This window comes from Nycticebus coucang, chromosome 20 (assembly GCF_027406575.1).
Source record: "Nycticebus coucang isolate mNycCou1 chromosome 20, mNycCou1.pri, whole genome shotgun sequence".
NCBI classification, from domain to species: Eukaryota; Metazoa; Chordata; class Mammalia; order Primates; family Lorisidae; genus Nycticebus; species Nycticebus coucang.
The window spans coordinates 55,106,035-55,130,737 of NC_069799.1; the positions used below are offsets into that span (position 1 = coordinate 55,106,035).

The window sequence follows — 24,703 nt, forward strand, 5'->3', positions numbered from 1 at the left end:
TAGGGGGAGGAGGAATAGGGGAGGGGAGGGAAGTAAGCGGGTACAGGGCCACGGTGTGTGACACACCTCTTGGGGGAGGGACACTATTAATCGAGGGATTTCACCCAGCAAACTAAGCAGTACAACCTGGCTCATTGTACCCTCAATGATTCCCCAACAATAAAAAATAAAAACAAAAATAAAAAGAATCGAAGAGAACTGGGGTAACTGATGCAGCCCTCAGGTTCTCTGCCCAGACCACCAGCAGCTGAATAGCAGAGATTTCCTTTGCTTTTTATTTTAGAGACCCTCAGCGGCAACATCTACTCCTGAACCTGAAGGCTGACACCCAGACCTAACGTTTCTTTGTTGTCTGGTTCCAGCTCTTTTTATCTTGGCCTGATTATCTTTGGTACACTAAGACTCAGAGTACTCCAGTGCTCCCAGGTGACCCAAGAGAGAACAGCAGAGCAGTACAAAAACAAGCTCACCTTTAAAAGACACGCGAAGAAACGTGACAAGCTGAGTATCTGTACAATTTCACCACTGGACAGTGCCTAGAACATTTCTCAGGCATAACTAGCATGGGGATTAAACATGGTTACCCTGAGAACGATGGGACTATATCATTACTTCTGATCCTCTCAGAGCTGCCACGTTCTAAAGTTTAAAGTAAGGTATGCTTCAGTGTCTTAGAAATTTGGGGAGCTAATTAATACTAGAGTAACAACATTTTTTTTCTTTGCCAGTGTACCAGCAAGCTAAGTAACGTATTGCTAACTGGCCTCTTTGCAGAAGATGGCAAGGAACATCTTAAAAAAGCAACATGGACTTCAAGATCAGGAAGCCAAAAAGAAAAAAAAAAAAAAGAGCATCACTGAATTTGGGCAAGATGATCTCATTGCCTGATGTTTATTACTGTGACCATGCCAGGTCTAGTTGAAAGAACTGGTTACACTATCTATGCATCAAAGGACAACAGTCATTTATGTAAATGCTAATGTGAAAAATAAGTTCCTTGAGAATATCAGTCACAGGCTGGCTCTCCTTGCTGCTCTTCTGGACTTTTAATGCATACACCAAACATCAAGAATATTATCAGGTGACTAGCAGGAGGGCTACTTATCTTTTCAAGGTTCTTAAGAGATACTCCAGCTCCCTTAATGACACCAGACAGTAATGCAGTTAATAAACAGAGGCATTTATAGGAGCAACTCCTGGCAGTTATGCAAAGGCACTTATCACCAGGACCAAAATATTTTTTTTTCCCAGAAGTATGTCGTTTTTTAAAATTTTCTAAAGTTTTAAGTTGAATTTTGGTTCAAGCAAATTCCCTTTGAATTTTCTTAAATGAAAAAAAAATTTTAAGGGTTGGCTGTCTTTACAGAATCTCTTTGATTTTTACCAATAGTCAAAATATTATTGGAGTTGTATAAAACAGTCAGAAATATGGCAAATAGTGAAAATGGTCAGATAGAGATTTGCCCTTGACTTTTAATTCTACAAAAATGCCAAGTTCTTGAATTGTGTGTGCCCCAATTCTATGGCCTTTGATTTCCGTCAATTGTTTTAATTTACGTATCAAGGTTTTTAAACACTGCCAGATTCTGATTATGTCCTCAAAACAAAACGACATTGAAAATGTTAGGAGACAAATGTAAAACCCGCTGTCAGCCAGAAAAATATTTTCACATGCTGAGGCAAAAGCTCAGGACAAAAATAAAATCAAGAAAATCAAAGGAAAATGTATACAGCTGTAAGAAAAGGTAATCCTTGCCCTAAGGTAAGTTCTGAGATGTTATATGGATAATTTGTAGTCCTTTAAGCAAAAAGTGCTATAGTAAAAAAATATATTTGAATATTTATGACAATAACAGTTCATTCTTTGCTTGGCTGTGCCAGGCAGGCCGTGACCCCATAATTGGTAGACAGCAGGGCTGAGGTCTGGGTACCACCCTGGTTCCTACTGCTTACTAGGCTCTGTGGCCATGATCAGGTCCCCAGCCTCTCTTGGCCAGTTGGCTCATCTCTGACTAGGGGCTCTCATACCTGCCTTTCCCACAGGTTCTTAGAAAGCCGAGCTCAGCATTAACACTGGATTATGGAGGCTCAGTCGGAAGGCAGAGGAGAGACCTAGTCTCCCTAAGAATTTTGGCGAAGATTTCTACTCCCTTTCTACTCCTTGTGAAATAGTTCTCATTTCTCACCATAGGAAGAAGCAGAGAAAGACATACAAGCTCACCTCTGCAAAAATCCATCCCACATTTTCCAAAATGCCTTCTACGAAACATTTTTTTTTTTTTTTGGAGATAGTCTCAGCTGTCTCCCTTGGTAGAGTGCTGTGCTGTTACAGCTCACAGCAACCTCAAACTCTCGGGCTTAAGTGATTCTCTTGCCTCAGCCTCCCAAGTAGCTGGGACTACAGGCGCCCGCCACAGTGCCCAGCTACTTTTCTTGTAGTTACTATTGTTGTTTAGCAGGCCCAGGCTGGGTTCGAACCCTCCAGCCTCAGTGTATGTGGCTGGCATTGTAACCACTGAGCTATGGGCGCCGCCGAATAAAACATTCTCAAGACCTGAACCACAGAAGTTTTTATAAGAAGGTAATTTTAGTAAATACTGTACATGAAAAATACAGCCATTCCACTACCCAGATGCATGGTGCACATTATTAATATATTAATGGCTCTGAAGAACCCTAAAATAACTTTCCAGTACCTGGTACTATCCTAAATTCATTTGACCACAGAATCCCTTTCTCAAGGGACTGGACAAGAAAATTCTGAGAACTGCTGAATTAGCCTTAACAAACTAAAAGCGAACCATCCCCAGCTGGAATGACTTCAAACCTCAACTCTATAGTACCTAGCTGATAACAACAATGTCTATGACCTATGAAAATGAGCATTTTCTACATTATACGATTTTATTAACTAATGTTAGATATCAGACGGAAAGGAGAAAAACACAAAATAAAAGTCAAAATTTGAGAGAACAGCATCAGACCTTCTCACCTTGGTCCCATCTCCACACCTCTACTTAAACATGACTTAATGCATCTCAGGATCCTGAGATGCCTCCATGACCCAGGGATTAGTGAAAGTCAACTCTGGGTGAGAGGTCTCAAAACACAGAGGAATCTACCTGAACTGAATGAACTTGACAATTATAAAATGCTGGCTAATGAGGGCGGCATTCTAAACTACAGAGAATAGTCTATTTCCCTCACCTGACATGCGAGAGAAATCCTTGCTAACATTAAAATACTATCATCGACAAAGGAATTTCCATCATTCTATAAACACATCTGGCTATAAGCCAGAGAAAACAGAAATCTGCTATTCACATTAAAGAAAATCTTGCCATAGCCCACATCCTGTCACATAGGGAGGCACACCGCATCCTTGGACTCATCTGCAGAAGGTTCAAATTAAAATTCACTGCACATCGGAGTAGCCCTTCCAGTGATTCAGTGAGGGGCAAAACAGTCTCAAGAATCCTAAGAATGATCAGTCAGCCCCAGCCTGTTACATAACCCATCTAACTGTGACCTGCAAAGGCAGTTGTAACTTGTTTCACAGTTAGCTTTTCTTTTAAGCACTTCACAATGGATAGAACTGAAAATTGAGTTTCTCAGGTGAAAATGAAAGTAACAGATGACAAGAACTGCTGTTTGCGGTGATGTCTGAGACCGTCATCTTTATAATGTCTCCCTGCCATGCCAGGCAGTTACAGGCGCCAGGATTAGTCACCAGAGCACTTGTCAATGAACAATTAAGAATTCAGAATTTCTGGCATTAAAGCCTGAATTTAATACTCTATGACCTTGGATATTTTCATGAAAGATAATCATTAATTTGATTCTCACCCAATTAGGATGAAAGTTTCATGCTGTGATGAAGTTTTGCAAGTGCAGGATTTGTGATGCTACTGATGAACCGTGTCACCCATGTCCTTTTTAACATATTACTACAGAGGGCAGAGTACAGGAAAGGACAGGACGCAGATGACGGCATGATGGCGACTCTGACGCACGCCCTTGACGTTATTCTCCTACCTGGAGTAGAACTTCCCCTGCTTGGCCCTCTGCTCATGCTGCAGCCTCATGTTCTCTAGTTTCACCGGGCTTGGAATGAATCCGATTTCACAGCCTTCTTTCACCAGTCGTCCTATCCACCAGTCATTATTAAATTTCTAAACACAAAATCAAAAGTATTAAAATTGGTGCTGAGAGGCTCACGTCCCCAGAATTATTTCTCCATATGAACTATTTTTAACAGACAGCAATATGGCAATTACAATGAACAATGAGGCCTCCAATATCACAACTCAAGACACTCTTCAGTTCGTGCTAAAGGTAAGAGTGGAAAGATTTTGGTGCTCCTGGCAATCCGTGGAAGGCTTTCTGCTCCCTTCTCTCTCCTGGGAACAGGCTGAATTGAGTGGCTGCAGCAGCAGTTATAGGATAAGCCTTCTGGGTTCAAAGATTTAAGGCTCTTCCTAGCAAAACATCATTAGGATCTAGGAAGTATTTACAGAGATCTCTCCTCATATCAGTGCTTTCCAACTGGTGTGCAGTGGGTGGACCTTAGGTGTGCCATGAAAATTTTTAAAGATCATTGATTCAATTATTCTTGAGATAAGTTCAAAGCACAGGAAATATATTCCTTTTTCTTTTTTCATTTTGATCAACATAATTTAAGTGTGCCATGAAATTTTACCTACAGGTTCAAGTATGCCATGAGATTGAAAAAAGGTCGAAAAACACTGTCTTATATTATCAGATAAATTAGAAGTATTAACAGAAAGAGATAAATATTGAAGTTTACCTTAGATATTTCGTGTCAAAGAAAAATGTGTCTTTGTGTAAACATGTTTATAATTACCCAATACCATGTTCACAGATGATTTCCCTCCTTTTACTAATGTTGACAATTTATCCCCTGCAGGTGGAATATTTAGCTTGAGTCTTTATGGCTTGGTTTCATTTTCCTCAACCCAATAAGTTTGTTTTTGAGCACATCCTTGAAGCCTATGTGGTTTTTCTTTTTCTCTCATGATAGGAAAAGATCTTCCTCTGGCATTAGTCATGCTGTGGCAATCTAACCTCCTGTTGCAAGGTGAGATTTTAGGCATGCCACTTCTGAAAACTTTTCTTACCTTTCCTGTCTAGCCACTATTTTGCATCTCTGTTTACAAGTTATTGAAACGGGAGGCTCTAAATTCTCTAGGCTCTTTAACAGGCAGTCATCACCTCCTTTGTTTAGCTCAGTGAACAGTTAAATGTACATATGCTCTCTCTGACATATCCTTCTCTACACAGAAGGGCTCAAATTATAAATTCCTACAGGTCCAAGGAAACTTCGCGCTTCCACACTGAGATGATGATGTGGGAATTTCTGGTCACTTAACACAGCCATGTGGTAAATGTAGACTCCAAACAAACCTTAAGTAAGGGAGAATTTTCCCAGTTGAACAGCCTATGTCATTGTTAACGGAAAGGTGGAGACTTTCGACACGGAAGAAAAAGAATTTTCCTAGGGTGGCGCCTGTGCTCAGTGAGTAGGGCACCTGCCCCATATACTGAGAATGGCGGGTTCAAATCCAGCCCGGGCCAAGCTGCAACAAAAAAAATAGCAGGGCATTGTGGCAGGCGCCTGTGGAACCAGTTACTCAGGAGGCTGAGGCAAGACAATTGCCTAAGCCCAGGAGCTGGAGGTTGCTGTGAGCTGCGATGCCATAGCACTCTACTGAGGGTGACAAAGTGAGACTCTGTCTCTTTAAAAAAAAAAACAAAAACAAAGAAAAATAATTTTCCTAATTAACTTTTTCTTGCCTCACTAGCCCCAGTTCCTACCATTCTTCCTCCCGTGGCACAAATGTAGCGTCCAAGCAGGAAATAGGGGTACCTCCAGTCTGAGTTTAGACACTGTCAGCAGAGAGGGCAGTCGTGAATTCTAGATATTATTACTGAACTCTCCCCAGATGGCTAAACTTCAGACATCAGGAGAAACTTCACATCGTCAAGGTTAAACATGAAAAGAAAAAGTAACAGGTTAAGCATAAAAAAAGGATCATCTACTCCGGCAGTTCCCAATTTCTGGGCCACTGCCCAAGGGAGCGCTGAAGTTATTGCAAGAGGCCTCTGACTTCTTTCTGCTTTAAAAAAATCTATTTATATTAGCAAAGGTTGAGAGCCAGGGATTTAGTATGTATGTTATATAATCCTAGCTCCTATGCAAGGCTATTTCACAGCAATGAGAAATAACAAATGATATGTCACGGTAAAAAAATCATGGCGACAGACATGGAAATTACTGTCCTTACTTCCTTAACATGCAGAAAATCTTTTGATTCGAACGAGATGGCCATGCCTGGTACCGGCACATCGTCTTCGTGGGCTGCGCTGTAGCCGACATTTGTCCGAACTGCAAACGCAACAGGCTTTGTCTAAAGTGGGGGAAAGAGAAGGGAGAAAAAAAAAATAAGGACCCCCAAAGCAAGTCTTCCTCCTTTCCCCCCTCTGCCAGATACAAATAGACACGGAGTAAGTATTGTAATCAGTGGTACTTTTCCCTGCGTTGGTTCTTTATCACAGACAGCTTGTTAGTATTCCCAGCACGTGGGGAATCTTCCAGCTCTCAGCTGCATACGACCCATTTCCAAACTAGCAAAAGGCAGTTCTTCTCTTTGAAAGGACTATGTGTAAGGGAGGTGAAGATGAACTCCCCAAACACGTGTTTACATCATCACAGCTTGTAGCAACCGGAAATTAGAAAACGCAACATGAATAGAAGGCCCAGTTCTTTGGTTTCCATGGAAACGATGCAGAAACTACCTCCCCAGACACAGACTCTAATTAATCATAAAGGACATCAATCCAAAAGGTAAACTATTCTGAAGGAGCAAAGAACCAGGGAGTACAGACAATTGTAGTAACTATTCTTCATGGCTGCAGGGAATTAAGAAAGGGATGAGATTTTATCCTACTATTTCTTCTCCTGGAGTTTATGCAGCCATCAAAGACGATGCCATTAATTAACCTCTCCATTATTTGATGGTTTGAAAATGTACAGATAAGCCTCTGTCCTCTCTTTAGGCAATACCTGTTTAACTCTCAAGATGAAAAAATAGGTAAGCTCAGGAACGGCAAAAAGAGATGCTGTTCTGATGTGCTTCTTCCATGTTAAAGACATCTGGGGCGGGCGTCGCCTGTGGCTCAAAGGAGTAGGGCACCAGTCCCATATACCGGAGGTGGTGAGTTCAAACCCAGCCCCGGCCAAAAAAAAAAAAAAATACATCTGGGGCTTCCTCTTGGCAGGTTCTTCCTGCTCAGCGAGCTCTTGACCTGGACTTGCCAGGCAGAACTAAGAGGCAGCTGGAAGGGAGGGAACCCACCTCATTTGCACATTGGCCCCCTCATCTGTATCTGGGGCTGGGGACTGGGTTAAGAGCAGTGAAGGTTCTCTGGTGCACCCCCTGCCTGCAGACTGGACAAGGAGGACCAAGTTTTGGATATAGACACAACAGACACGAAGTGAATTTAAGTATTTAAAAGGCAATTCCTGGTATCCATTATAACTTTTAAGGATGCTATTTTATTTTATCTTATGAGAGAGCGCCTCACTTTGTTGCCCTCGGTAAAGTGCCATGGCATCAAAGCTCACAGCAACCTCAAACTCTTGGGCTCACGTGATCCTCTTGCCTCCGCTACCTGAGTAGCTGAGACTACAGGTGCCCACTACGACATCAGCTATTTTTAAGGATGGGGTCTCGCTTTTGCTCAGGCTGGCCTTGAACTCCTAAAATCACCTGCAATCCACCTGCCTCAGCCTCCCAGAGTGCTAGGATTACAGGCATGGGCCACCACACTCAGCCCACTAATGATATAATTATTAATATTCCCCACATTTGGTCATCTATTAAGGCCCAGCACATATGGTTTCCTAAGCGCTCCCCTGCTGAAATCCTCCTCAGACCAAACTCATAACACAGTTTAATACTCACCACGGGATGCATGCAAATCTCTGGGAGACTCGAGATGCTGTCCTCAAATGTGGATTCTGTCATGTCCTCTGGGACATGAGAAAATGATAAGTTTCTTTATATTCATTTTGCTTGCCTTGTTTTAGCTCTTTAGTTTGGATTCCCTTTGATAGTCCTCCGATACCAGGGTCATTTATTCTATTTTATTCTTAACCAACTTGAAGTTCCAAGGACCATTTATGAAGAAAGCACTGCATTTTTATCCCACAAAACTCTTCTTTATCAAATATATCCTGCTCTAGGTTAGCATTTTCATTGTTGTCCAAAAAACTCAGCAGGGACAGGGCCACAGGGGCCTTTCCTCTCATCATTTGGAGGGGGGAGGCTCTTGCCTTTGTTTCCAATTGGAAATTCACTTTTGAATTTGAGGCCATTTACCTGCATATTCCTATTACCTCTCTCTCGGTCTCTCTTTTTCCTTCTTTTAAAGGTAAAGCGAAGTCCTGATAAGCAAGAAGAACCAGGAGGCAAGAAACTGGTTCTGTCCAGAAGCCTCACAGGACCATGGGGAACAGTGGGGCTGGTGGTGAGACCTGCACCTCACTCTGGAACCCAAGAGGTGCCTTGGACCTTGAGGGAGGCAAAGTTAGTCCAGACCTGAAGAACGAAAGCAAAGGCGAGCTCTGAGAATTGGGTTCACTTCAGGCTGTAGGTTCCTTCTTCCAGCTGTCCTTTCTCTCACCCTCCAAGGCCTCGCAAGTTTATCTGAAAGGCTTGGCCATGGCTGGAGAGAAAGGTGGGAAGAGAAGTGAAAGGCATATCCCACAGCTATACTCAGGGAATGTCTGTCAAATGAAAAGCGATGTGCTGTGTGTTATACAGAGACTGCTGCATTTAATTTAATCCCAGCAACAATTGTTTTTTTCCCAGGTGAGGAAACTAAGGCTCAAAAAGTTCTCCCAGCTGGACATGGTGGTGTGCACCTTTAGTCCTAGCTATGAGAGGCTGAAATGAGAGGTTACTTGAGCCCAGGGGTTTGACTCCATCTTGGGCAACACAATGACACCCTGTCTCTCAAATAAAAAAAAAATAAATAAAATTTTAGGGTAACTGTAGTGGAAGGTAGAAAAAAAAATAAATAAAATTTTAGGGTAACTGTAGTGGAAGGTAGAAAAAAAAAAAAATAAAAGTTCTCCCAGACCAAAAGCAATTGAGATGGCAGTCACATCTAACCGTCTCACTCAAAAGCTTCAGTTCCTTTTGCAGGATTTAAGTGATTTTCATTCAAAAGGGTACATTGATGGCAATTCTAGGGCACTTAGATGTTTGTGTGAAATTTGAAGACTTGAAAGTTATAATTTACAAAAATTGGTTGGTACAAAAATGGTAAAAAAAAAAAAAAAAAAAAGGCCGTAGTTTACCCTGTGGTCTTATATGGAATGAGCACTTTCACAAGTTAGAACTATGGCTATTCATTATAAAGGCCACCTATTTCTGCCTCTCTGCCCTTAAATCAATTTCAGGTGCAGTAAATCAACAGCAATTTCGAACCGTAATTTTCGCTATTTGGATATAGCTGTCTTTGCATCTCCTTTTTACAATATGTAAAGCAAAATGAACTGGGATGTGAAAATGTACATGGTGTCATAGCTTACAAAAGTGTTGCTGAGGGCCCTGCACAGGGAGAATTGAAAGGACACAGCCACTCTAGTTCAACAACAGTCAAACAAGAATAAAACTCATGCAAAGTTCCTTAGGATAAAATGTTTTGGCTGGGCACAATGACTCATTCCTGTAATCCCAGCACTTTGGGAGACTGTGGTGGGAGGATCACTGGAGGCCAGGTGTTCAAGACCAGCCTGGGCAACATAAAAAGACCCCATCTCTACAAAAATAAAAATAGGAAAAAATTATCCAAGTGTGGTGGTACCTGCCTATGGTCCCAGCTACTCAGGAGGCTAAGGCAGGAGGATCAGTTGAGCCCAGGAGTTCAAGGCTGCAGTGAGCTATGACGGAGCCACTGCACTCCAGCCGGCAAAAGAGTAAGATCTTATCTCTTCCAAAAAAATTTTTTTTCATAGATTAAGGATTTAAAACAGCCTTAGAGTTTGTTTTCCGAGTTGATTACTTTTTGAAAGATTCATTCTCCATGTAACTTTGGTGCATCAGCTCAACACACTCTGCTGTTATCACTCAGGATTCTTCAGAGAGCTCCAGGATGGCCAACTACAGACATGTCTATGCCAGCCACTCTCGGGAAGATCAGGATGAGGGGACTCCAGTCACCTGTTACTGGATTGTCTAGCATAGAATCATTGTCATGAGGGCGCTGTGAGACAGCAAGGGACACTAGGAGCCTGGGTGGCTGCTCCAACACCCAAGCAAAGAGACCAGGGAGACCACATAGGGTTCTTTAGCTCCTGCTACGGTTCTTGGTTGTGGCTACACACACAGTTCTACTCAGTTTATAGCTTTTACGATGGACTTGTGTTGATGATTACAAGTCATTCCATTCAGAGCAATTCAGTCACCCAAAGAATGCTACTGAAGGTTCAAACCCCCTCATTTCATTACCTCTTACCCATTGCCAGCACTGCCACTGCATGGCAGAAAGACCCAATAGGATGGCCCCAAACTTGCCACCTACACGCTTCTGCTCTCACACATGCCCTCAACCCATACCTTAACATCCTTAACCACACTGCCGCGTGCTTTGTTTCTGTAGCCAGACGCTGGACCCAATCCTTAACAGATGGGTATGAGTGCCCCACGCGGGCAGCTCATCCCATGGCAGGACCTGCCTTTTCTCACATGCATAGGAAGCCCCATCAGCTCCACAGGGCCCATGGGCTCCATTTAAGGTTTATGGCTGAAGCAACTTCTGTTTTCTCCCAACCTTCTAGAATCACTAGGCCTAAGGTGTTAAAAACCAATTATTACAAGTAGGAGATAATTAACCTAAAATTTCTCTTTGGTGGTGAAGCAGAATAAACAGATTATCATAAATTTATGGCAATATTTCCAGCTTTCATCCTAAACAATGATTTAATGAGTTCATAGGGAAGCTAATAATTTGAATGAATCCAACGTCCAACAAACACAAATGTTTACCTCAAGTTTATTATAAATGTGGGTGTGGTAGAAAACATATTATTAGAAGGCAAAATGAAATTCACTCAAGAATAAACATCAACATCTGATCGTGGTATATAATCACTTAAATTTTGTGGATTGACTTCTTCACTTGTTAATACAGAGATGAATGTACTATGCTGAATGGCAAAGCTTTTCCACCTTCATTCTGAAACCATCAATAGCTAATAACATAAAAAGGAAATTCACAGTTTGTTTTAATGTCAGTAATGAATTTGTCTTAAATACTACCTTCTCCCAAAGTACAATCTTTTAAAAAGGAATTTAAAGAAAAATATGACCCAGATCCCTATTCTAAGAGATTATAGAAAAAGAGTTGAATATCAGGGTTTTGGGATCCAATTTCTTATAGGATACAATATTTTCCTATAAAACGATTCTACTCTTTTATAATTTTAAATGCCTCGAGTCAGAGCACAGTCTTACATAAGAAGCACTCCAGAACCAAAGAGACAGCGGTTTTACTTTTAGGAATCAGATTATAGGTATCTGTTGTATTTCTTACTTATTCATATTTCATTTCCATTATCCTTTTCCGATTACAACGTCTCAGTATCGTTTTGCTACTTTAGTGACAATCAAAAATTCTTTCAATAGAGAAGGAAACTTTTCAACTTCATTTTATTTCTCAACTTCATGTTATTCCCCATACAGAGGCAAAATGTCTACCATATAGTGTGAAAAATCTTGAGTCTTGCCCATCACTGACCTTTTAAAAATCTTTGCATCATTTATTATAAGCTGTTGGGTAGTCTGAGAATTCTTTTAATAGCAAAACACATCAAACCACAGTGATCAAAAGAGGAACAACTGATTATGTCCCCTGATGACTAAACACTGAATCAGACTGAATAAGCAAACAATCACAGATTCGTCACAAGATAAAATTTACATATGCAGTTAACTGAGCTGAGAAATTCAAGTTTCTTCTATAAAACTGATTCCCTTAATAAACATTAAGTTCATAATTACTATCTCAACTTAATGCCCTTGTATAACTTCTCTTAAATTCTAGTGCAGAAGATACCATGAGTAATATAATTCCTAACAATGAATAAAGGAAAGCAAAGCTGTGTGATAAAGAGTAAGCGTGGAGGAAGGGAGACAGCCAAAGGGGCGTGGGGTGGTGAGGGGGCTGCTCTGGAGTTAGCAGTGACTCATTCATTCATTCATATGAATTTATCGGATACTACTTTGCACAATTGGGATACAGGAGGTCTGGCAATAAATGCCGCAACTTTGTCCTAAAAGAAATGCTACCTACCTCATTGCTAAATATCTCTACGATCACCTTTGAAGTACTCCCCTTGGGAAGCTGTGCGTCAACGCCAGCAACTAGTTCACCCTTCGAAGCGATTTGAAGCATTCTTTTTCTGGAATGGCCATCAGAGCTGTCGTCCTACTAGGCCAGATGATTAAGTTGGGGAACTCATCCTAGAAAAAGTGGACCTTACTGCTGAACACGCGCACAGTCACCTCCGAAATACTCGCTGAGAAGCTATGCACCAAGGGTAGTGCCTGCTCCACCCTCCAAAGCACTTTCTTTAGAACGAGTTTGCAAACTGAATTGTCTTGACCTCATACTTCAGTAAACAACAGAAACTAAGACCTACTGCCCTCTAGGAGCTTCCATTTCAGAGGGGAGAGACCCACCATAAGCAATAGATGTAATAAACAAGTGAAGTAGATAATATGCTAGAAGGAAAATGAAAAAAAAAAAAGGAAGGAAAACTAGGGTGCAAAGTGACAGGGAACATGCAATTTTAAATGGGGAGCTCCGGTAGCTTGCATCAGGGAGGTGACCTTTGAACAAAAGCGTAAAGGAGGTGAGGGAGTGTGTCTCTCCAGACTCCAGGCAGAGGGAGCAGCCTCTGCAGAGGCCCCGAGGCAGCAGCAGGTCAGCTGCACCTGAGGAACAGCAGGAGACCAGAATGGCTGATGGGGCCAACTGGGGAGAGAAGAAAAGACACGGCCAGAACCCTCTGGTCACAGTCAAGACTTCTGGCTTTTGTACTAAATGAGATGAAAAGTGGCTGGAGGCTTTTCTGCAGAGGAGTGATATGTTCTGACATGTTAAAAGGACTGTGACAGCTGCTGAATTGAAAGGAGACTCCGGGGCTGAGCATGGAGACAAGATCTCGGTTGGAGAATCACCATAATCCAGGAAGAAAGATGACAGTCTGCCATCGAGGCAGCAGCAAGGGTGGGGGAATGTTTCAACTCTGATGCATTTTCAAAGTAGAACCAATAGGACTTGCTGACTAGATTGGTTGTAGGTATGAAAGACAGTCAAAGGCAGCGCATCTGAAGGGTGGAATTATCAATACGTCAAGCGATATGGGGCAAGGTTCTCGGTGGGTGGCTAGGCGGCAACAATCTGAGACTGTATGAAACATCCAACTAGGGTTTGGAAGAGTGCTCAACATCTGCTTGGAAGAATGATCTGGGCTAAAATATAAGGTTGTAAGTCTTAGGCATAAGGATGGCATTTAAATTCATTGAAGTCTGATGACACAGCCAAGGACACGAGCCTGCATGAGGGCCCTCTGCTACCAAAAACACTTAGGAGGACCAAAGATGGAAAAGAAAGACTGCTTAGACTGTAATTTATAGAAAGCCAAGTGAAGTGTCCTGAAGATAAGAAAGTGATCAACAACATGAAATCCCGATACCAGATGTAGTAAGAGGGCTGGGAACCGCCATGTGGACTTTGCAACCCAGAGGCCATCGCTGACTTCAGTGGCAGAAGAAGAGGAAGAAAAGAAATGGACCTGAGAGGTACAGACAGGTCCTCCAAGGAATTCTGCTACACAGGGGGGACAGGAGCGACAGAGGGCAGGGGAAGAGTTGAAGATCTTTCCCTTTAAAGTAGGAGAAATCATAGCTTATTTCTATGCTACAGGAATGATCTTGCAGAGAAGAAACTATGATAATATTCAAAAGAGGACAGAACTGCCTGGGGAGAGGAGAGGCCCATGACCACCGGGGGCAGGGCCTCCAACGCCAGACACAGGCCAAGAGACCACGTGTCCAGGTACAGCTGCCCGTCATGGGGCATGGGGCATCATCATCTGCTCATTGGTTTCATTTCTCCGCAGAATAGGAAGGTGGACGGGAGACGGGGAAGAAGGTATTAGAGGTTTGGCCAGGGATAAGACAATATGTCACAGTTATCTAAGACCACAGAGCATCACTGGACCACGGAAGAATGGTAGGCTTGCCTGGCAGTATTAAAACCCCTTTGACAGTCAAGGTCATCCATTATGATAGGCTAGCCACACCCTGCTAGAATATATGGGCATCATCATCCAGGTAAGAGAGTTAAAAGCGTAATCCTTCATCAAGATGTCACGGCTTTAAAATTGCTTTTTTCCAGGCAGCACCTGTGGCTCAGCAGAGTTGGGCGCGGCCCCATATGCCAGAGGTGGCGGGTTTAAACCCAGCCCCGGCCAAAAACTGCAAAAAAATAAAAAAGAAATTGCTTTTTTCCCATCTTGCTCTGAACTTTATACATACAGCCATTGTGTGACAGTGTATATTATAGTATGTATACAAATGTATTCTGCATATGGTTGGGGGCATTTTTACCTACTTCTATGAAGTGATCCCTGATACAGGTATTGGTTGCTACCTTTTTCTGGTGAATGATCTATATTCCTCTTTATTTTTTGATCCCGGGCTCCAAGTACTTACTACAGTGGTAAATATGCAGAAATAAACTGCTAGAGGAATCAATTAAGGAATTGGTTTTCTTCAGTTAGAGAAATCAAGTGTCAGGTACTTACAGGACAACTATTCCATATAATTCTCTATTACCATGGCTCCAGGGCCCACAAAACGGAATCTCTGAAACACTGTGAAAGCTGGGAGGGTCTAATTAGGCTCGTTTTCTATGACTAACATGCAGACAAGGGTGCGTATATATAAAACAGTTATCAAGTGTAAAACAGACATATTAAGAAGCAAAGGGGTATATGTTCAAAGCAAAATCTAATCTTTTATCACTTGAAAAGCCACTGTGTAGGAAACAATATATAGAATGTTTTACCCTTTGAAACAGAAAAATAGCTGAACTCTCGCAGAGGTGTTTTATGGAGCGCATACTGCGACTGCAGACAGGTGCAGAATCAACAGGCAAGGTAAAGTGAGACTAGAGTAACAATGACAAATGTACAGAGAAATGTGGCAAGGCCTTTTCCTTCTGCTCATCAAGGGAACTGATCAGGTTAGATCCGAGGTCTTCAATTAAGGCATGCACAAGATAAATCACTAGTTGTTACAGATTGAACGTTTACGTCCCCCAACATTCATGTGTTGAATCCTAATGCCCACAGCGATGGTATTCAGAGGGGGGCCCTTAGGAGGCAATGACCTCCTGCAGGTGGCACTCTCATGAAGGGCCCCCTTGCGGTCTTGCTTCCCTTCCCACCTTCTGAGATTACGGCAAAAAGATGCTTGTCCGTGAACTAGGATTCAGGCCCTTACCAGACGCTGAACCTATTGGCACCTTGATCTCAGACTTCTCAGCCTCCAAACTCTTTTTTTTTTCAATTTTTTTCTCCAGATGAACATGAGGGTACAATTAGGTTCCTTTGTCTGCATTTGTTAGGTAAAGTCCAGGTGGCAGCCGGGTCCCTCCCCAGGAGGTGTGCCATACACCCCTACTTTGTGCCTGTTAGTTGAGACTACACTAATCCTCCCTCCGCCCAGTAATTTCCCCTTTTCTCCTTCCCCTCCACCCAACTCCATCTAGGCTAATACAAAAGACGTAAAGTCTCCATCTTTTTTATGGGGTGGGCATGTATTTGTGCATCTACTGCTTTCATATTAGTATTGAGTATGCTGGGTAGTTGCTTTTCCGTTCTTGTGATACTTTACTTGAGAGAAAGTTCTCAAATTCCATCTAGGCTAATACAAAAGATGTAAAGCCTCCATCTTTTTATGGCTGAATAGTATTCCCTGGTATACATCTACCACGGTTTATTAATCCATTCATGTGTGGATGGGCACTTGGGTTGTTTCCACACCTTGGCGATTGTGAACTGAGCTGTGATAAACATTCTAGTGAAAATGTCCTTATGATAAGATGCTTTTTGTTCTTCTGGGTAGATACCTAGTAATGGGATTGCGGGATCAAATGGAAGGTCTACTTTGAGTTCTTTGAGGTTTCTCCATACTTCTTTCCAAAAAGGCTGTATTAGTTTGCGATCCCAGCCACAGTGTAAAGTGTTCCTTCCTCTCCACATCCGTACCAGCATCTGCAGCTTTGGGACTTTGTGATGGGAGCTCTTCCAACTTGTAATTTTATTCTCTGAGGATTCTCCATACTTCTTTACAAAGACTCAGCCTCCGAAACCTTGAGAAATACATTTCTATCATTTATAAGTCCCCCAGTCCCTGGTAGTCTGTTAAAGCAGCCCGAACAGACCAGCAAACCTTCACCAGGAAAAGCAAACATCTATGGAGGGATTCATCCCATGAGAAACCCACTCAAAAGAGAGAGACTGTATCACAGAGAGATACAGTCTCTGTGAGTTCGCTGGAGTCCACTGTTATTTAGTATCAATAAAACATTCTCCATTGGTAAGAATGTGCCGGCTCCTTTCCCCCAAACAGCTGTCTTTTACTAGAGTGAGGTCTTCCAAAGGTACAGCAACTCTCCCTGTTCTTTTCTCTGGACGGTGAAATGCCTGGCTTCTCTGACTGCTCGGGAATGTGAACACAATTCTCAGACAAGCCAGCATCTTAAGTGGAAAACAACTATTTATATATTTGATTTCATGCCTTGGTAGCTTTACCAAGTATGATAACAGCATTTCTCAAGTGATTTGGAAGCCAGTGGTATATAATTTGAGAGCAATTAATTTTATTTTAGGCTTATTATAGAACAAGACATTTTTTCCCGTCTTTGGTTGCCTTAACCAAACCAACGTGATGGTTTGTATTTCTAGAGAAAAACAGAACATTGTCTTGATGTTAAAATCACTAATAATCAAAGATTATTAGATTATTTATCTAAAATTCCTATATGCCTTTTCAGAAAAATATTAGGAAAATGTCAAGTCAATAAAAATTCATTCCTCTTTCAAGAAACATTTACTTAGAATCTATTTTATTTAAAATCCTGCATAGGGCCAGGCACAGCGGCTCACACTTGGAACCACAGCACTTTGGGAGGCAGAGACAGGAGACCTGCTTAAGCCCACGAGTTCAAGACTGCAACGAGACCCTGTCTCATAAACAAACAAATAAATAAAATCCAGCACTGAACACTTAAAGGATAAAACTGTGCAAGACACAGGGTTTCCTTCCCTGTGTCCCTTGAACCCTAGTGGGGGAACTTGTGCCTACACCAGACCAGCAAACTTTAGCTAAGGAAGTTGAAACGTTCGGATTGTTTGGCTGTTGCCTTTAGATCAATCTGCCCACTCTCCTCTTGGCTGGCTGCATCTTTTATACAGTTTTTGCCTTTCACACCTAAGTAACAATTTTGCATTTTTATTCTTTTTCTTTGCTTACCTGTTAACACACTGAACCCACTTTGCTGTCCCAGCTACTAAGCTGTTTTTTTCTCATACTATTTCTATTTTGCTTAAAGTACAAAAATTTGCAAAAAGTACAAATAAAAAGCAGGGTGACAGAGGGATATCTTGATAGTTACCAGCGGCACCCTTCTTTGACGGGATTTAGTCCATAAATGTGGCCCAGAAAATATTCAGAACCTGGAGCACTGAGCAGGTGTTTTTTTTTGGGGGAGTTTGTTTTTTTACCTTTGCCGCCATGGTTCCGCTTAGTATTTATATTCTCTGGCAAAAATGGGGATAAAAGAGTTAAAAGAAACTAATAATGGTATCCTTTTAAAATTACTGCTAGCATTTGAACAGTTATATCTATTCCATACTTACGTAGAAAATTATACAGTGCAAAGAAATTCCAACGAAGCATTCTAAACAAATACAAGGAAAGCCTTTACAAAGTATGTGCTGACAAAGAGACACATCCTATTTTGTGTTAATTCAGTAATCTTCACTTTTCTTCTCCATACTAACAGCTGTGGTTTCAGCTAAGTTCATACAGTTCTAGCGATCAAAAGTTATGCAAGCTCGAGACTGGGTGCTGTGGCTTGTGGCTCAGGCCTGTAATCCTACAACTCTGGGAGGCCAAGGCAGGTGGATCTCAGGAGTTCAAGATCAGCCTGAGCAAGAGCGAGACCCCATTTCTAAAACTAGCTGAGTGTTGTGGTGGGTACCTGTAGTCCCAGCTACTTAGGAAGCTGAGACAGAAGGATGGCTTGAGCCCGAGAGTTTGAGGTTGCTGTGAGCTATGATGACACAGTACTCTACAGAGGGCACCAAAGTGAGACTCTGTCTCAAAAAAAAAAGTTATGCAAACTTGAGAGTTTTTATTTTGCCATTTATTTCACACTGTTTTATCTTTCTTAAACTAAAAAAACAAACAAACAAACAAACAAAAAACAAACAAACCAAAAAACCAAGCAGAGTTATCTCCATGACCAAGATCCAAGCTTTGGCAGGTAATAAATTAGTGCATGCAGTTGTGGGTGGCAGGTTCTGAGTGTAAGACTCTGTCTGGTTACTCACTCTTTAGAAACTCTTTAAAAAAAACCCACCTTTGTCACTGCCCCTTATTTCAGGGTTGCAAGACTTTCTGGAGTAAAGCTTTGTGACAGATTGTCACTCTGCTTGACAGGGTAGAACAAGGTTCAAAGGGGCAGACCCTTGAGGAAGGCAGAAATCAGCTTAATATACGAAGAATCTTCTAATAATGACATGCTCCACAATGACGGACGTGTATTTTCAGATGTGATGTTATCATCTGAACATCTATTATACAAATGAATTCTGATAATAACTTAGAATGACTCTAAAGGTCCTGACTAAAGATATCCCAAACATCTGCCTGAGGCATCTTCAATAAAGTTAGGAGATATTTCCAGGCTCCTTGTGGCCCTCTGTGAGTCACAGTTTCAGGAAAGGCTGTTAATGTTGGATACAAATCCAACACACAGCATCTTCAACTTCCTTGGGTAGACCTGTGGCAGTAACATATAGAGATCATATGTATATTTATATATAGATCATATATATTTATATATAAATCCATGTATATATTTGATATATTTGTTCATATATAAATACATGATTTGGTCTGGTGGTAAACAGGCTTGCTTTTTGAGACATTAGACTATAATAATTGATAATTGCTTGAATCCTACTATGTAGAATGTGCTTAAACAGATCTCATTCAGTCCTCATACAAACCCTGTGAGTTACTGCAGGACTCCATATTACTGAAAAGAGGAAACAGAAGGTGGGGGGGGGGGTCAGAGAGGTGCCTGTGCTCACATATCTAGTAAGGATCCAGGACCGAAATCTAGGTCAAAAGTACACACTCTCTTACAGCCCTACACTGTCTTCAAGAGACACCACGGCCTCATTGGTAACACTTTTGTTTTCGTTTATTTCTACGCATCCTCTAATCGTTCCAAAATTCTATTACATGTCATCATATCCTACAGAAGTGACAGGTTACTTATTTCAGAACTTATCAAATTTCACTAATTCATATACAATCCTTCAAATAATTTAAATTTACTATTTCTTGGTTATAGCTTCTACATTTGTATCTTTTATATTTCCCAGCTGGAACTCTTACAGAATATATATCCAACTAAATTTTCACTTAAAAAACATACAATATAGAATATCTAGGAAATGCATCAAGTAAAAGAAAATGTCTTCTATGACTTCATGATCCAGTTAACATTTTAGAGATTACACATATGCTTAAAAAATTAAAAAAAAAAAATAAAATAAAAATCCAAACAAAATCAGCACTGTACTGGAAATAAAATTTGGAAACCACCTAATTTCATTTAAAAGGCTGTTGTCTTTCCATGCCATTTTCTTTTTATTTTTTAAAAATATTTCTATTATTTTTTATTTCAGAATATTATGAGGGCACCATTGCTTTGCTTGCATAAATTTGCTTTTGTAGAGTGTGAGTCAATTGTATAAGTGTGCCCATCACGTGGATAGTTTGCACTGCGCCTGTTAGGTGTGACTTCACTCACCTCCTCCTCCTCCCCGCCCACCTGCTCGATTTCCGCTGAGTATTATTTCCACGTATGCCTGTAAGTGATTGATTGATTCATTTCAATTTAATAATTAGCACATGTGCTGTTGGCTTTTCCATTCTTGTGATACGTCACTTAGAATGGTGTCCAGTTCCATCCATCCATGTCATTTTTAATGGCCACACCTGTCTGCATCCATTGGCTAGGTGAGACAGCTCATTTAACCAATCAGATGACTTTCCAGTTCCCCAAAAATCAGAAGCTAAGCCACAGAGTTTACGTAGGCATGCAACCCCAGAGAAAAGACATGAGGGGCGAGAGAGAGAGACCAGCCATCGCTGACCTGACAGCCAGTAGGTGTGACGCTGGCTTAACCCTCCTGGAGTATCCTCTGAAAAGACATATAAACCAAGTCTCAGGACAGTCTATCAGGTGGAGGATTTTTTTTTAATCTCGTTTATTCATCTCCTGGTCAAAGGTTTGCCCTGCCATATGTGCCTTCCCTGTGCGCAACACCTGTGGTCATCAACAAAGACCTGTTGACCCCCCCACAGGGGAATCACCACAAAAATGGACAGAACGAGAGGCAGGTGAGGCCAAGAGGATCTCACGGGTGCATAAGAAAATGTCTATATTATTATTACACATTTCTTACTACTACAAACACGTCCCTAAAACATTTTATCCTTAATTATTTCCTTAGACACATTCTCCAATCCAAGAACTAACTACGCCCAACCTTGCTGAGCTTCCATCAGACAAGATCGACCACATTCAGGGTGGTAGAGCCACAGACTCGTTAGACAAATTCTTAGATCAAAAGAGGTTTATATCTGAAAAGATTTGGTACACATTACCCGTATTTCCCTCCAGGAAGATAATGGTAATAGTGGTAATTCTCACGCGTACCAGGAGGGGTCAACATACCTCATTTCTCTCAGCCCTCCCCATCTGCCCTCAGCTCTGAGAGTCAAAAGGATGTGCTGGAAATGTACAAGTTCTGGACTGTGTTTTCTTCAACCTAACTAGGGACACTTGGTAGAATTAGTTCAGTAATCAAATCATTTCCTTTTGAATTAAGTGTTTATTAAGTGCCATTGCTTGGCAAGGAGAACACAGCTCAACAGAGAGAGATGGGTTTTGCTCTGTGAGGCTGTTATTTTAAAAGTACAGGGTGTCCCAAAAGTTACCGCTAATGGCACTACACATAGGGAAAAATGGGAAATTGTAGCTGAACATACCTGTATTTCCAAACTATTCATTACAAAATTTTACGAAATATTTAGAAAGTATTTTCCACTTGTTTGGCCACATCTTTGTGAAATTTTTTAATGAAATGGAGTATTTTGTAAATACAAAGTACATTAAGCTATAATTTCCCATTTCCCCCTATGTTTACAGTCAACCTTTAAGATACTCGGCATTCACAGAACCCAAGGCCTACTACTGTGAATGCCCTTCATATCGGTAGCTCATTCTCCTTTGATAACTAGTTTAGTTTTCTGAGACAGGCCAGAGTCATTCAAAGCCAAGTAGAATGGATCAAGCAAACATACGATGAACTTGGGAGATGAACTTGTAAATTGAAAACATTGCCTGACTATAAAAGTAATGAGCTTGCTTCTTGTATATTTCATGGACTGTCTCAGAAAACAGTCCTAACAATTTGTCAACGTTTTTGGAGAGCAAGCCAGTCCCCGCTATAGGTCCCAGAAGTTATCTTTGATTTTTATGGTTCCCACAAGTCATTTTCTTGGGATTTTTATTAAGAACTCCAGGCATGTCTGCAGGCATTTCTCAGCACACACCTGCCAAAAGACGGCATCACACACTCTGTGGGCCTTTCTACTTAATCTTGGCAGGAAAAAAAAAAAAAAATCAGGAAAAGGGTTTCAGGATATATAGACAGATAAATATGAAAAAATACATATATAAACTATATGCATCACACACAGCTATATGCATCTACTTTGGTTCTTTTTACTGAATATTTCTACTTACAAAGAATTCTAACATTCTAGAACTTTTCTACTTATAAAAAGAAATGCTGAACCATTCATGACAGCAAAGATATGGAATCAACCCAAGCGTTCATCAGCGGATGACTTGATGACATACAATGACATATTATTTAGCCATAAAAAGAATGAAATTATGTCTTTTGCAGCAACGTAGATGGAACTGGAGGCCATTATCTTTAGTGAGACGACTCAGAAACTCAAAAACCACACCTTCACACTGACACACGGGCCCTAACTAATGTGCACGCGTGGACAGAGTGGGTGATGGAGACGCTGAAGACCCAGGAGGGTGGGACGGGGTGAGGAACGAGGCATTAGGGCGCAACATACACCTGTCAGGCGATGGGAACAGTAAAAGGCCAAATGTCACCACTGCCCAGCGTAATCCATGTGAAAAAAATGGACTTTAACCCCTTTACCTAAGTTAAAAAAAATAAAAAGAAACGCTCAAAATTAGCAAAAATTGTAGGCACCCAAATAGTCACAGATTTCTAGGATTTTATTCCGAAATAATAAAAGAATGTGGAAGGAGTGGTGACAAAGGAGTGATGGAGCATTCACTTCTTGCATTTTTGTTCATTTTAGTTAAATTCTTGTGTCATGAATAGAAAAGTGTTAGGTTTCCCATAATTGTTTAGGTCGATGGACATAAGAATGTGTGGTGCACCCAGGTAGAAAAAAGCTTTGAAGAAAGTTTTTTTTTTCTTTTTTCTAAATGGTTCTGCGTAACATAGACATACCCACTATGGCCCCCACAACGGGCACTGACCATCCTTGGGGGAACTTTCAGTCTGGATCTTGACTACAGACAACAAAAGGATCCAGAACGGAAACCTCACTGTACAATAAAAACCATACACAACAAGCGTGTGCCTCGTGCTGCAACACAAGCATAATTTTATATAAGTAATCATAAGTGGTTTAGTGCATGAATCACTCCTTCTTCCTTCCTATGGTTCAGTGGCTCAGAAATCCTCTAAACTCATCCAATACAGAACTCCCTTTCTCACGGGTGAGGCTCAGCTGGGACACTTCTGCCCAGGGTGGCAGCTTTTGTCCGGGTATAAGGGTTCCCATTACTAAGCGCAGCCTGTCTGTCGGCAGTTGCCAGAAGTTCCTAACACTGTAGGCTTAACGTCTTTACTATGATGGAGGTTCCTTTTCTCCTGCAATGGTCTTAAAAAAAACAACAACAACAAAAAACTTGATCTAATTCCTGAGGAACCATGAACGTCTTTCTTCTCTGCTCCTCTGGCCTTTCAGCTTCCTGCTTCTGACTCTGTTTCCCCCTGGTTGGCTTCAACCTTCAAAGTGGCCGATTTGTAACCACACTCTGCTCCTCTGGGTGGAAAGAGGAACTTTCTAAGTAAGTCGTACTTGGATGAAAATATGGATGCCACCACCGCCGGGCTCCCAGCTGACATCCTCTTTCTCATAGCGGCTTGAGAAGTTTCCTACTTATGTTCACTGTCGAGTGGCTATACCAACATAGACAGCTCTTATTTTTCACAGTATACATTTCAAATGTCTTTAGCAAATTCTGAAGAAGATCATAATGAGAAACTGTCTTTAAGGGGAAATAAAAATCACAAAATTCAACATAACTGTGAACTGTGATCAAATGGAAGTTGGGGCTCTATCTGGTGGTTCTCCAGACCTTTCTACGGAAAGTAGCAGAGGAAGCAGTCATCACACTGGGGGAGTCCAACCTCGGCCATGAACTGGCTGTGTGCCCCAGTGCACGTAAACCATTCTCAGTGCAGCTCCCACATCTTAAAAGAAGGTTTTGTGAACATGAAGTGAGCTGGAACACACAAAGCTCTCAGCCCAGTGCCTGGAATCAGGACACATTCAAAAAACATACACAAATGAAGTTTCAGAGAAGATCAATCGATCTCGAGGTCTTCCAGTCTGCTACTAATAGATCAATAGTAAGATTTGTTATTTGAGAGGAAGGTTGTGGAAGGATCAATAAGGTATTCCTAGATCCAGAGATCAGTAATCATAACTATACTCTCAGAATGTGGCCCGAGGTAAGCACTGGCGATATTTTGTGACATGAGGAGAAATACAGAGGGTGCAAAAAACAAAAAAATGCACATACATTTTAAGAAAGAAAAAAACTGTATTAAAATATCAAGTTACGTTTGACTTCTGCAATGACGAAAGATGCAATATACCAGATAATAAATGTTAATATATATATCGAGTATTACAGTTTTAATATAATGTTTTCCTTTTTAAAAGCGTGTATACACTTTTTACACACCCTCAGTATATATTTGGTCAGGGTTCCTATTTCCTGGAACACAGACCCTTTGAAGGGGTGTCTTTTATGATGATAATGAGGTGGCTGGGAACTGAGGGCCCCCAGATGGGCTCAGGATGGGGGGCTGATTGAGGAGGAACCAACCACATGATTAGACGGTCAGATCTTTCAGCCACCCTCCCCCCCCACCCCCGCCCAA

General features: G+C 41.4%; 1 protein-coding gene across 12 annotated transcripts in view; it reads right to left on the reverse strand.

The window, feature by feature from the left end:
* Nucleotides 1-24,703, reverse strand: part of CACNB2 (calcium voltage-gated channel auxiliary subunit beta 2) — a 355,444-nt gene that overhangs the window by 40,959 nt on the left and 289,782 nt on the right. For all 12 annotated transcript variants that reach the window (XM_053572162.1, XM_053572163.1, XM_053572165.1 and 9 more), the window contains 2 exons: nucleotides 6,306-6,428; nucleotides 4,036-4,172 (listed from right to left, as the gene is read on the reverse strand). In XM_053572162.1, coding sequence (XP_053428137.1) covers nucleotides 4,036-4,172; nucleotides 6,306-6,428 — 260 coding nt within the window. The remainder of the gene's footprint in view (nucleotides 1-4,035; nucleotides 4,173-6,305; nucleotides 6,429-24,703) is intronic.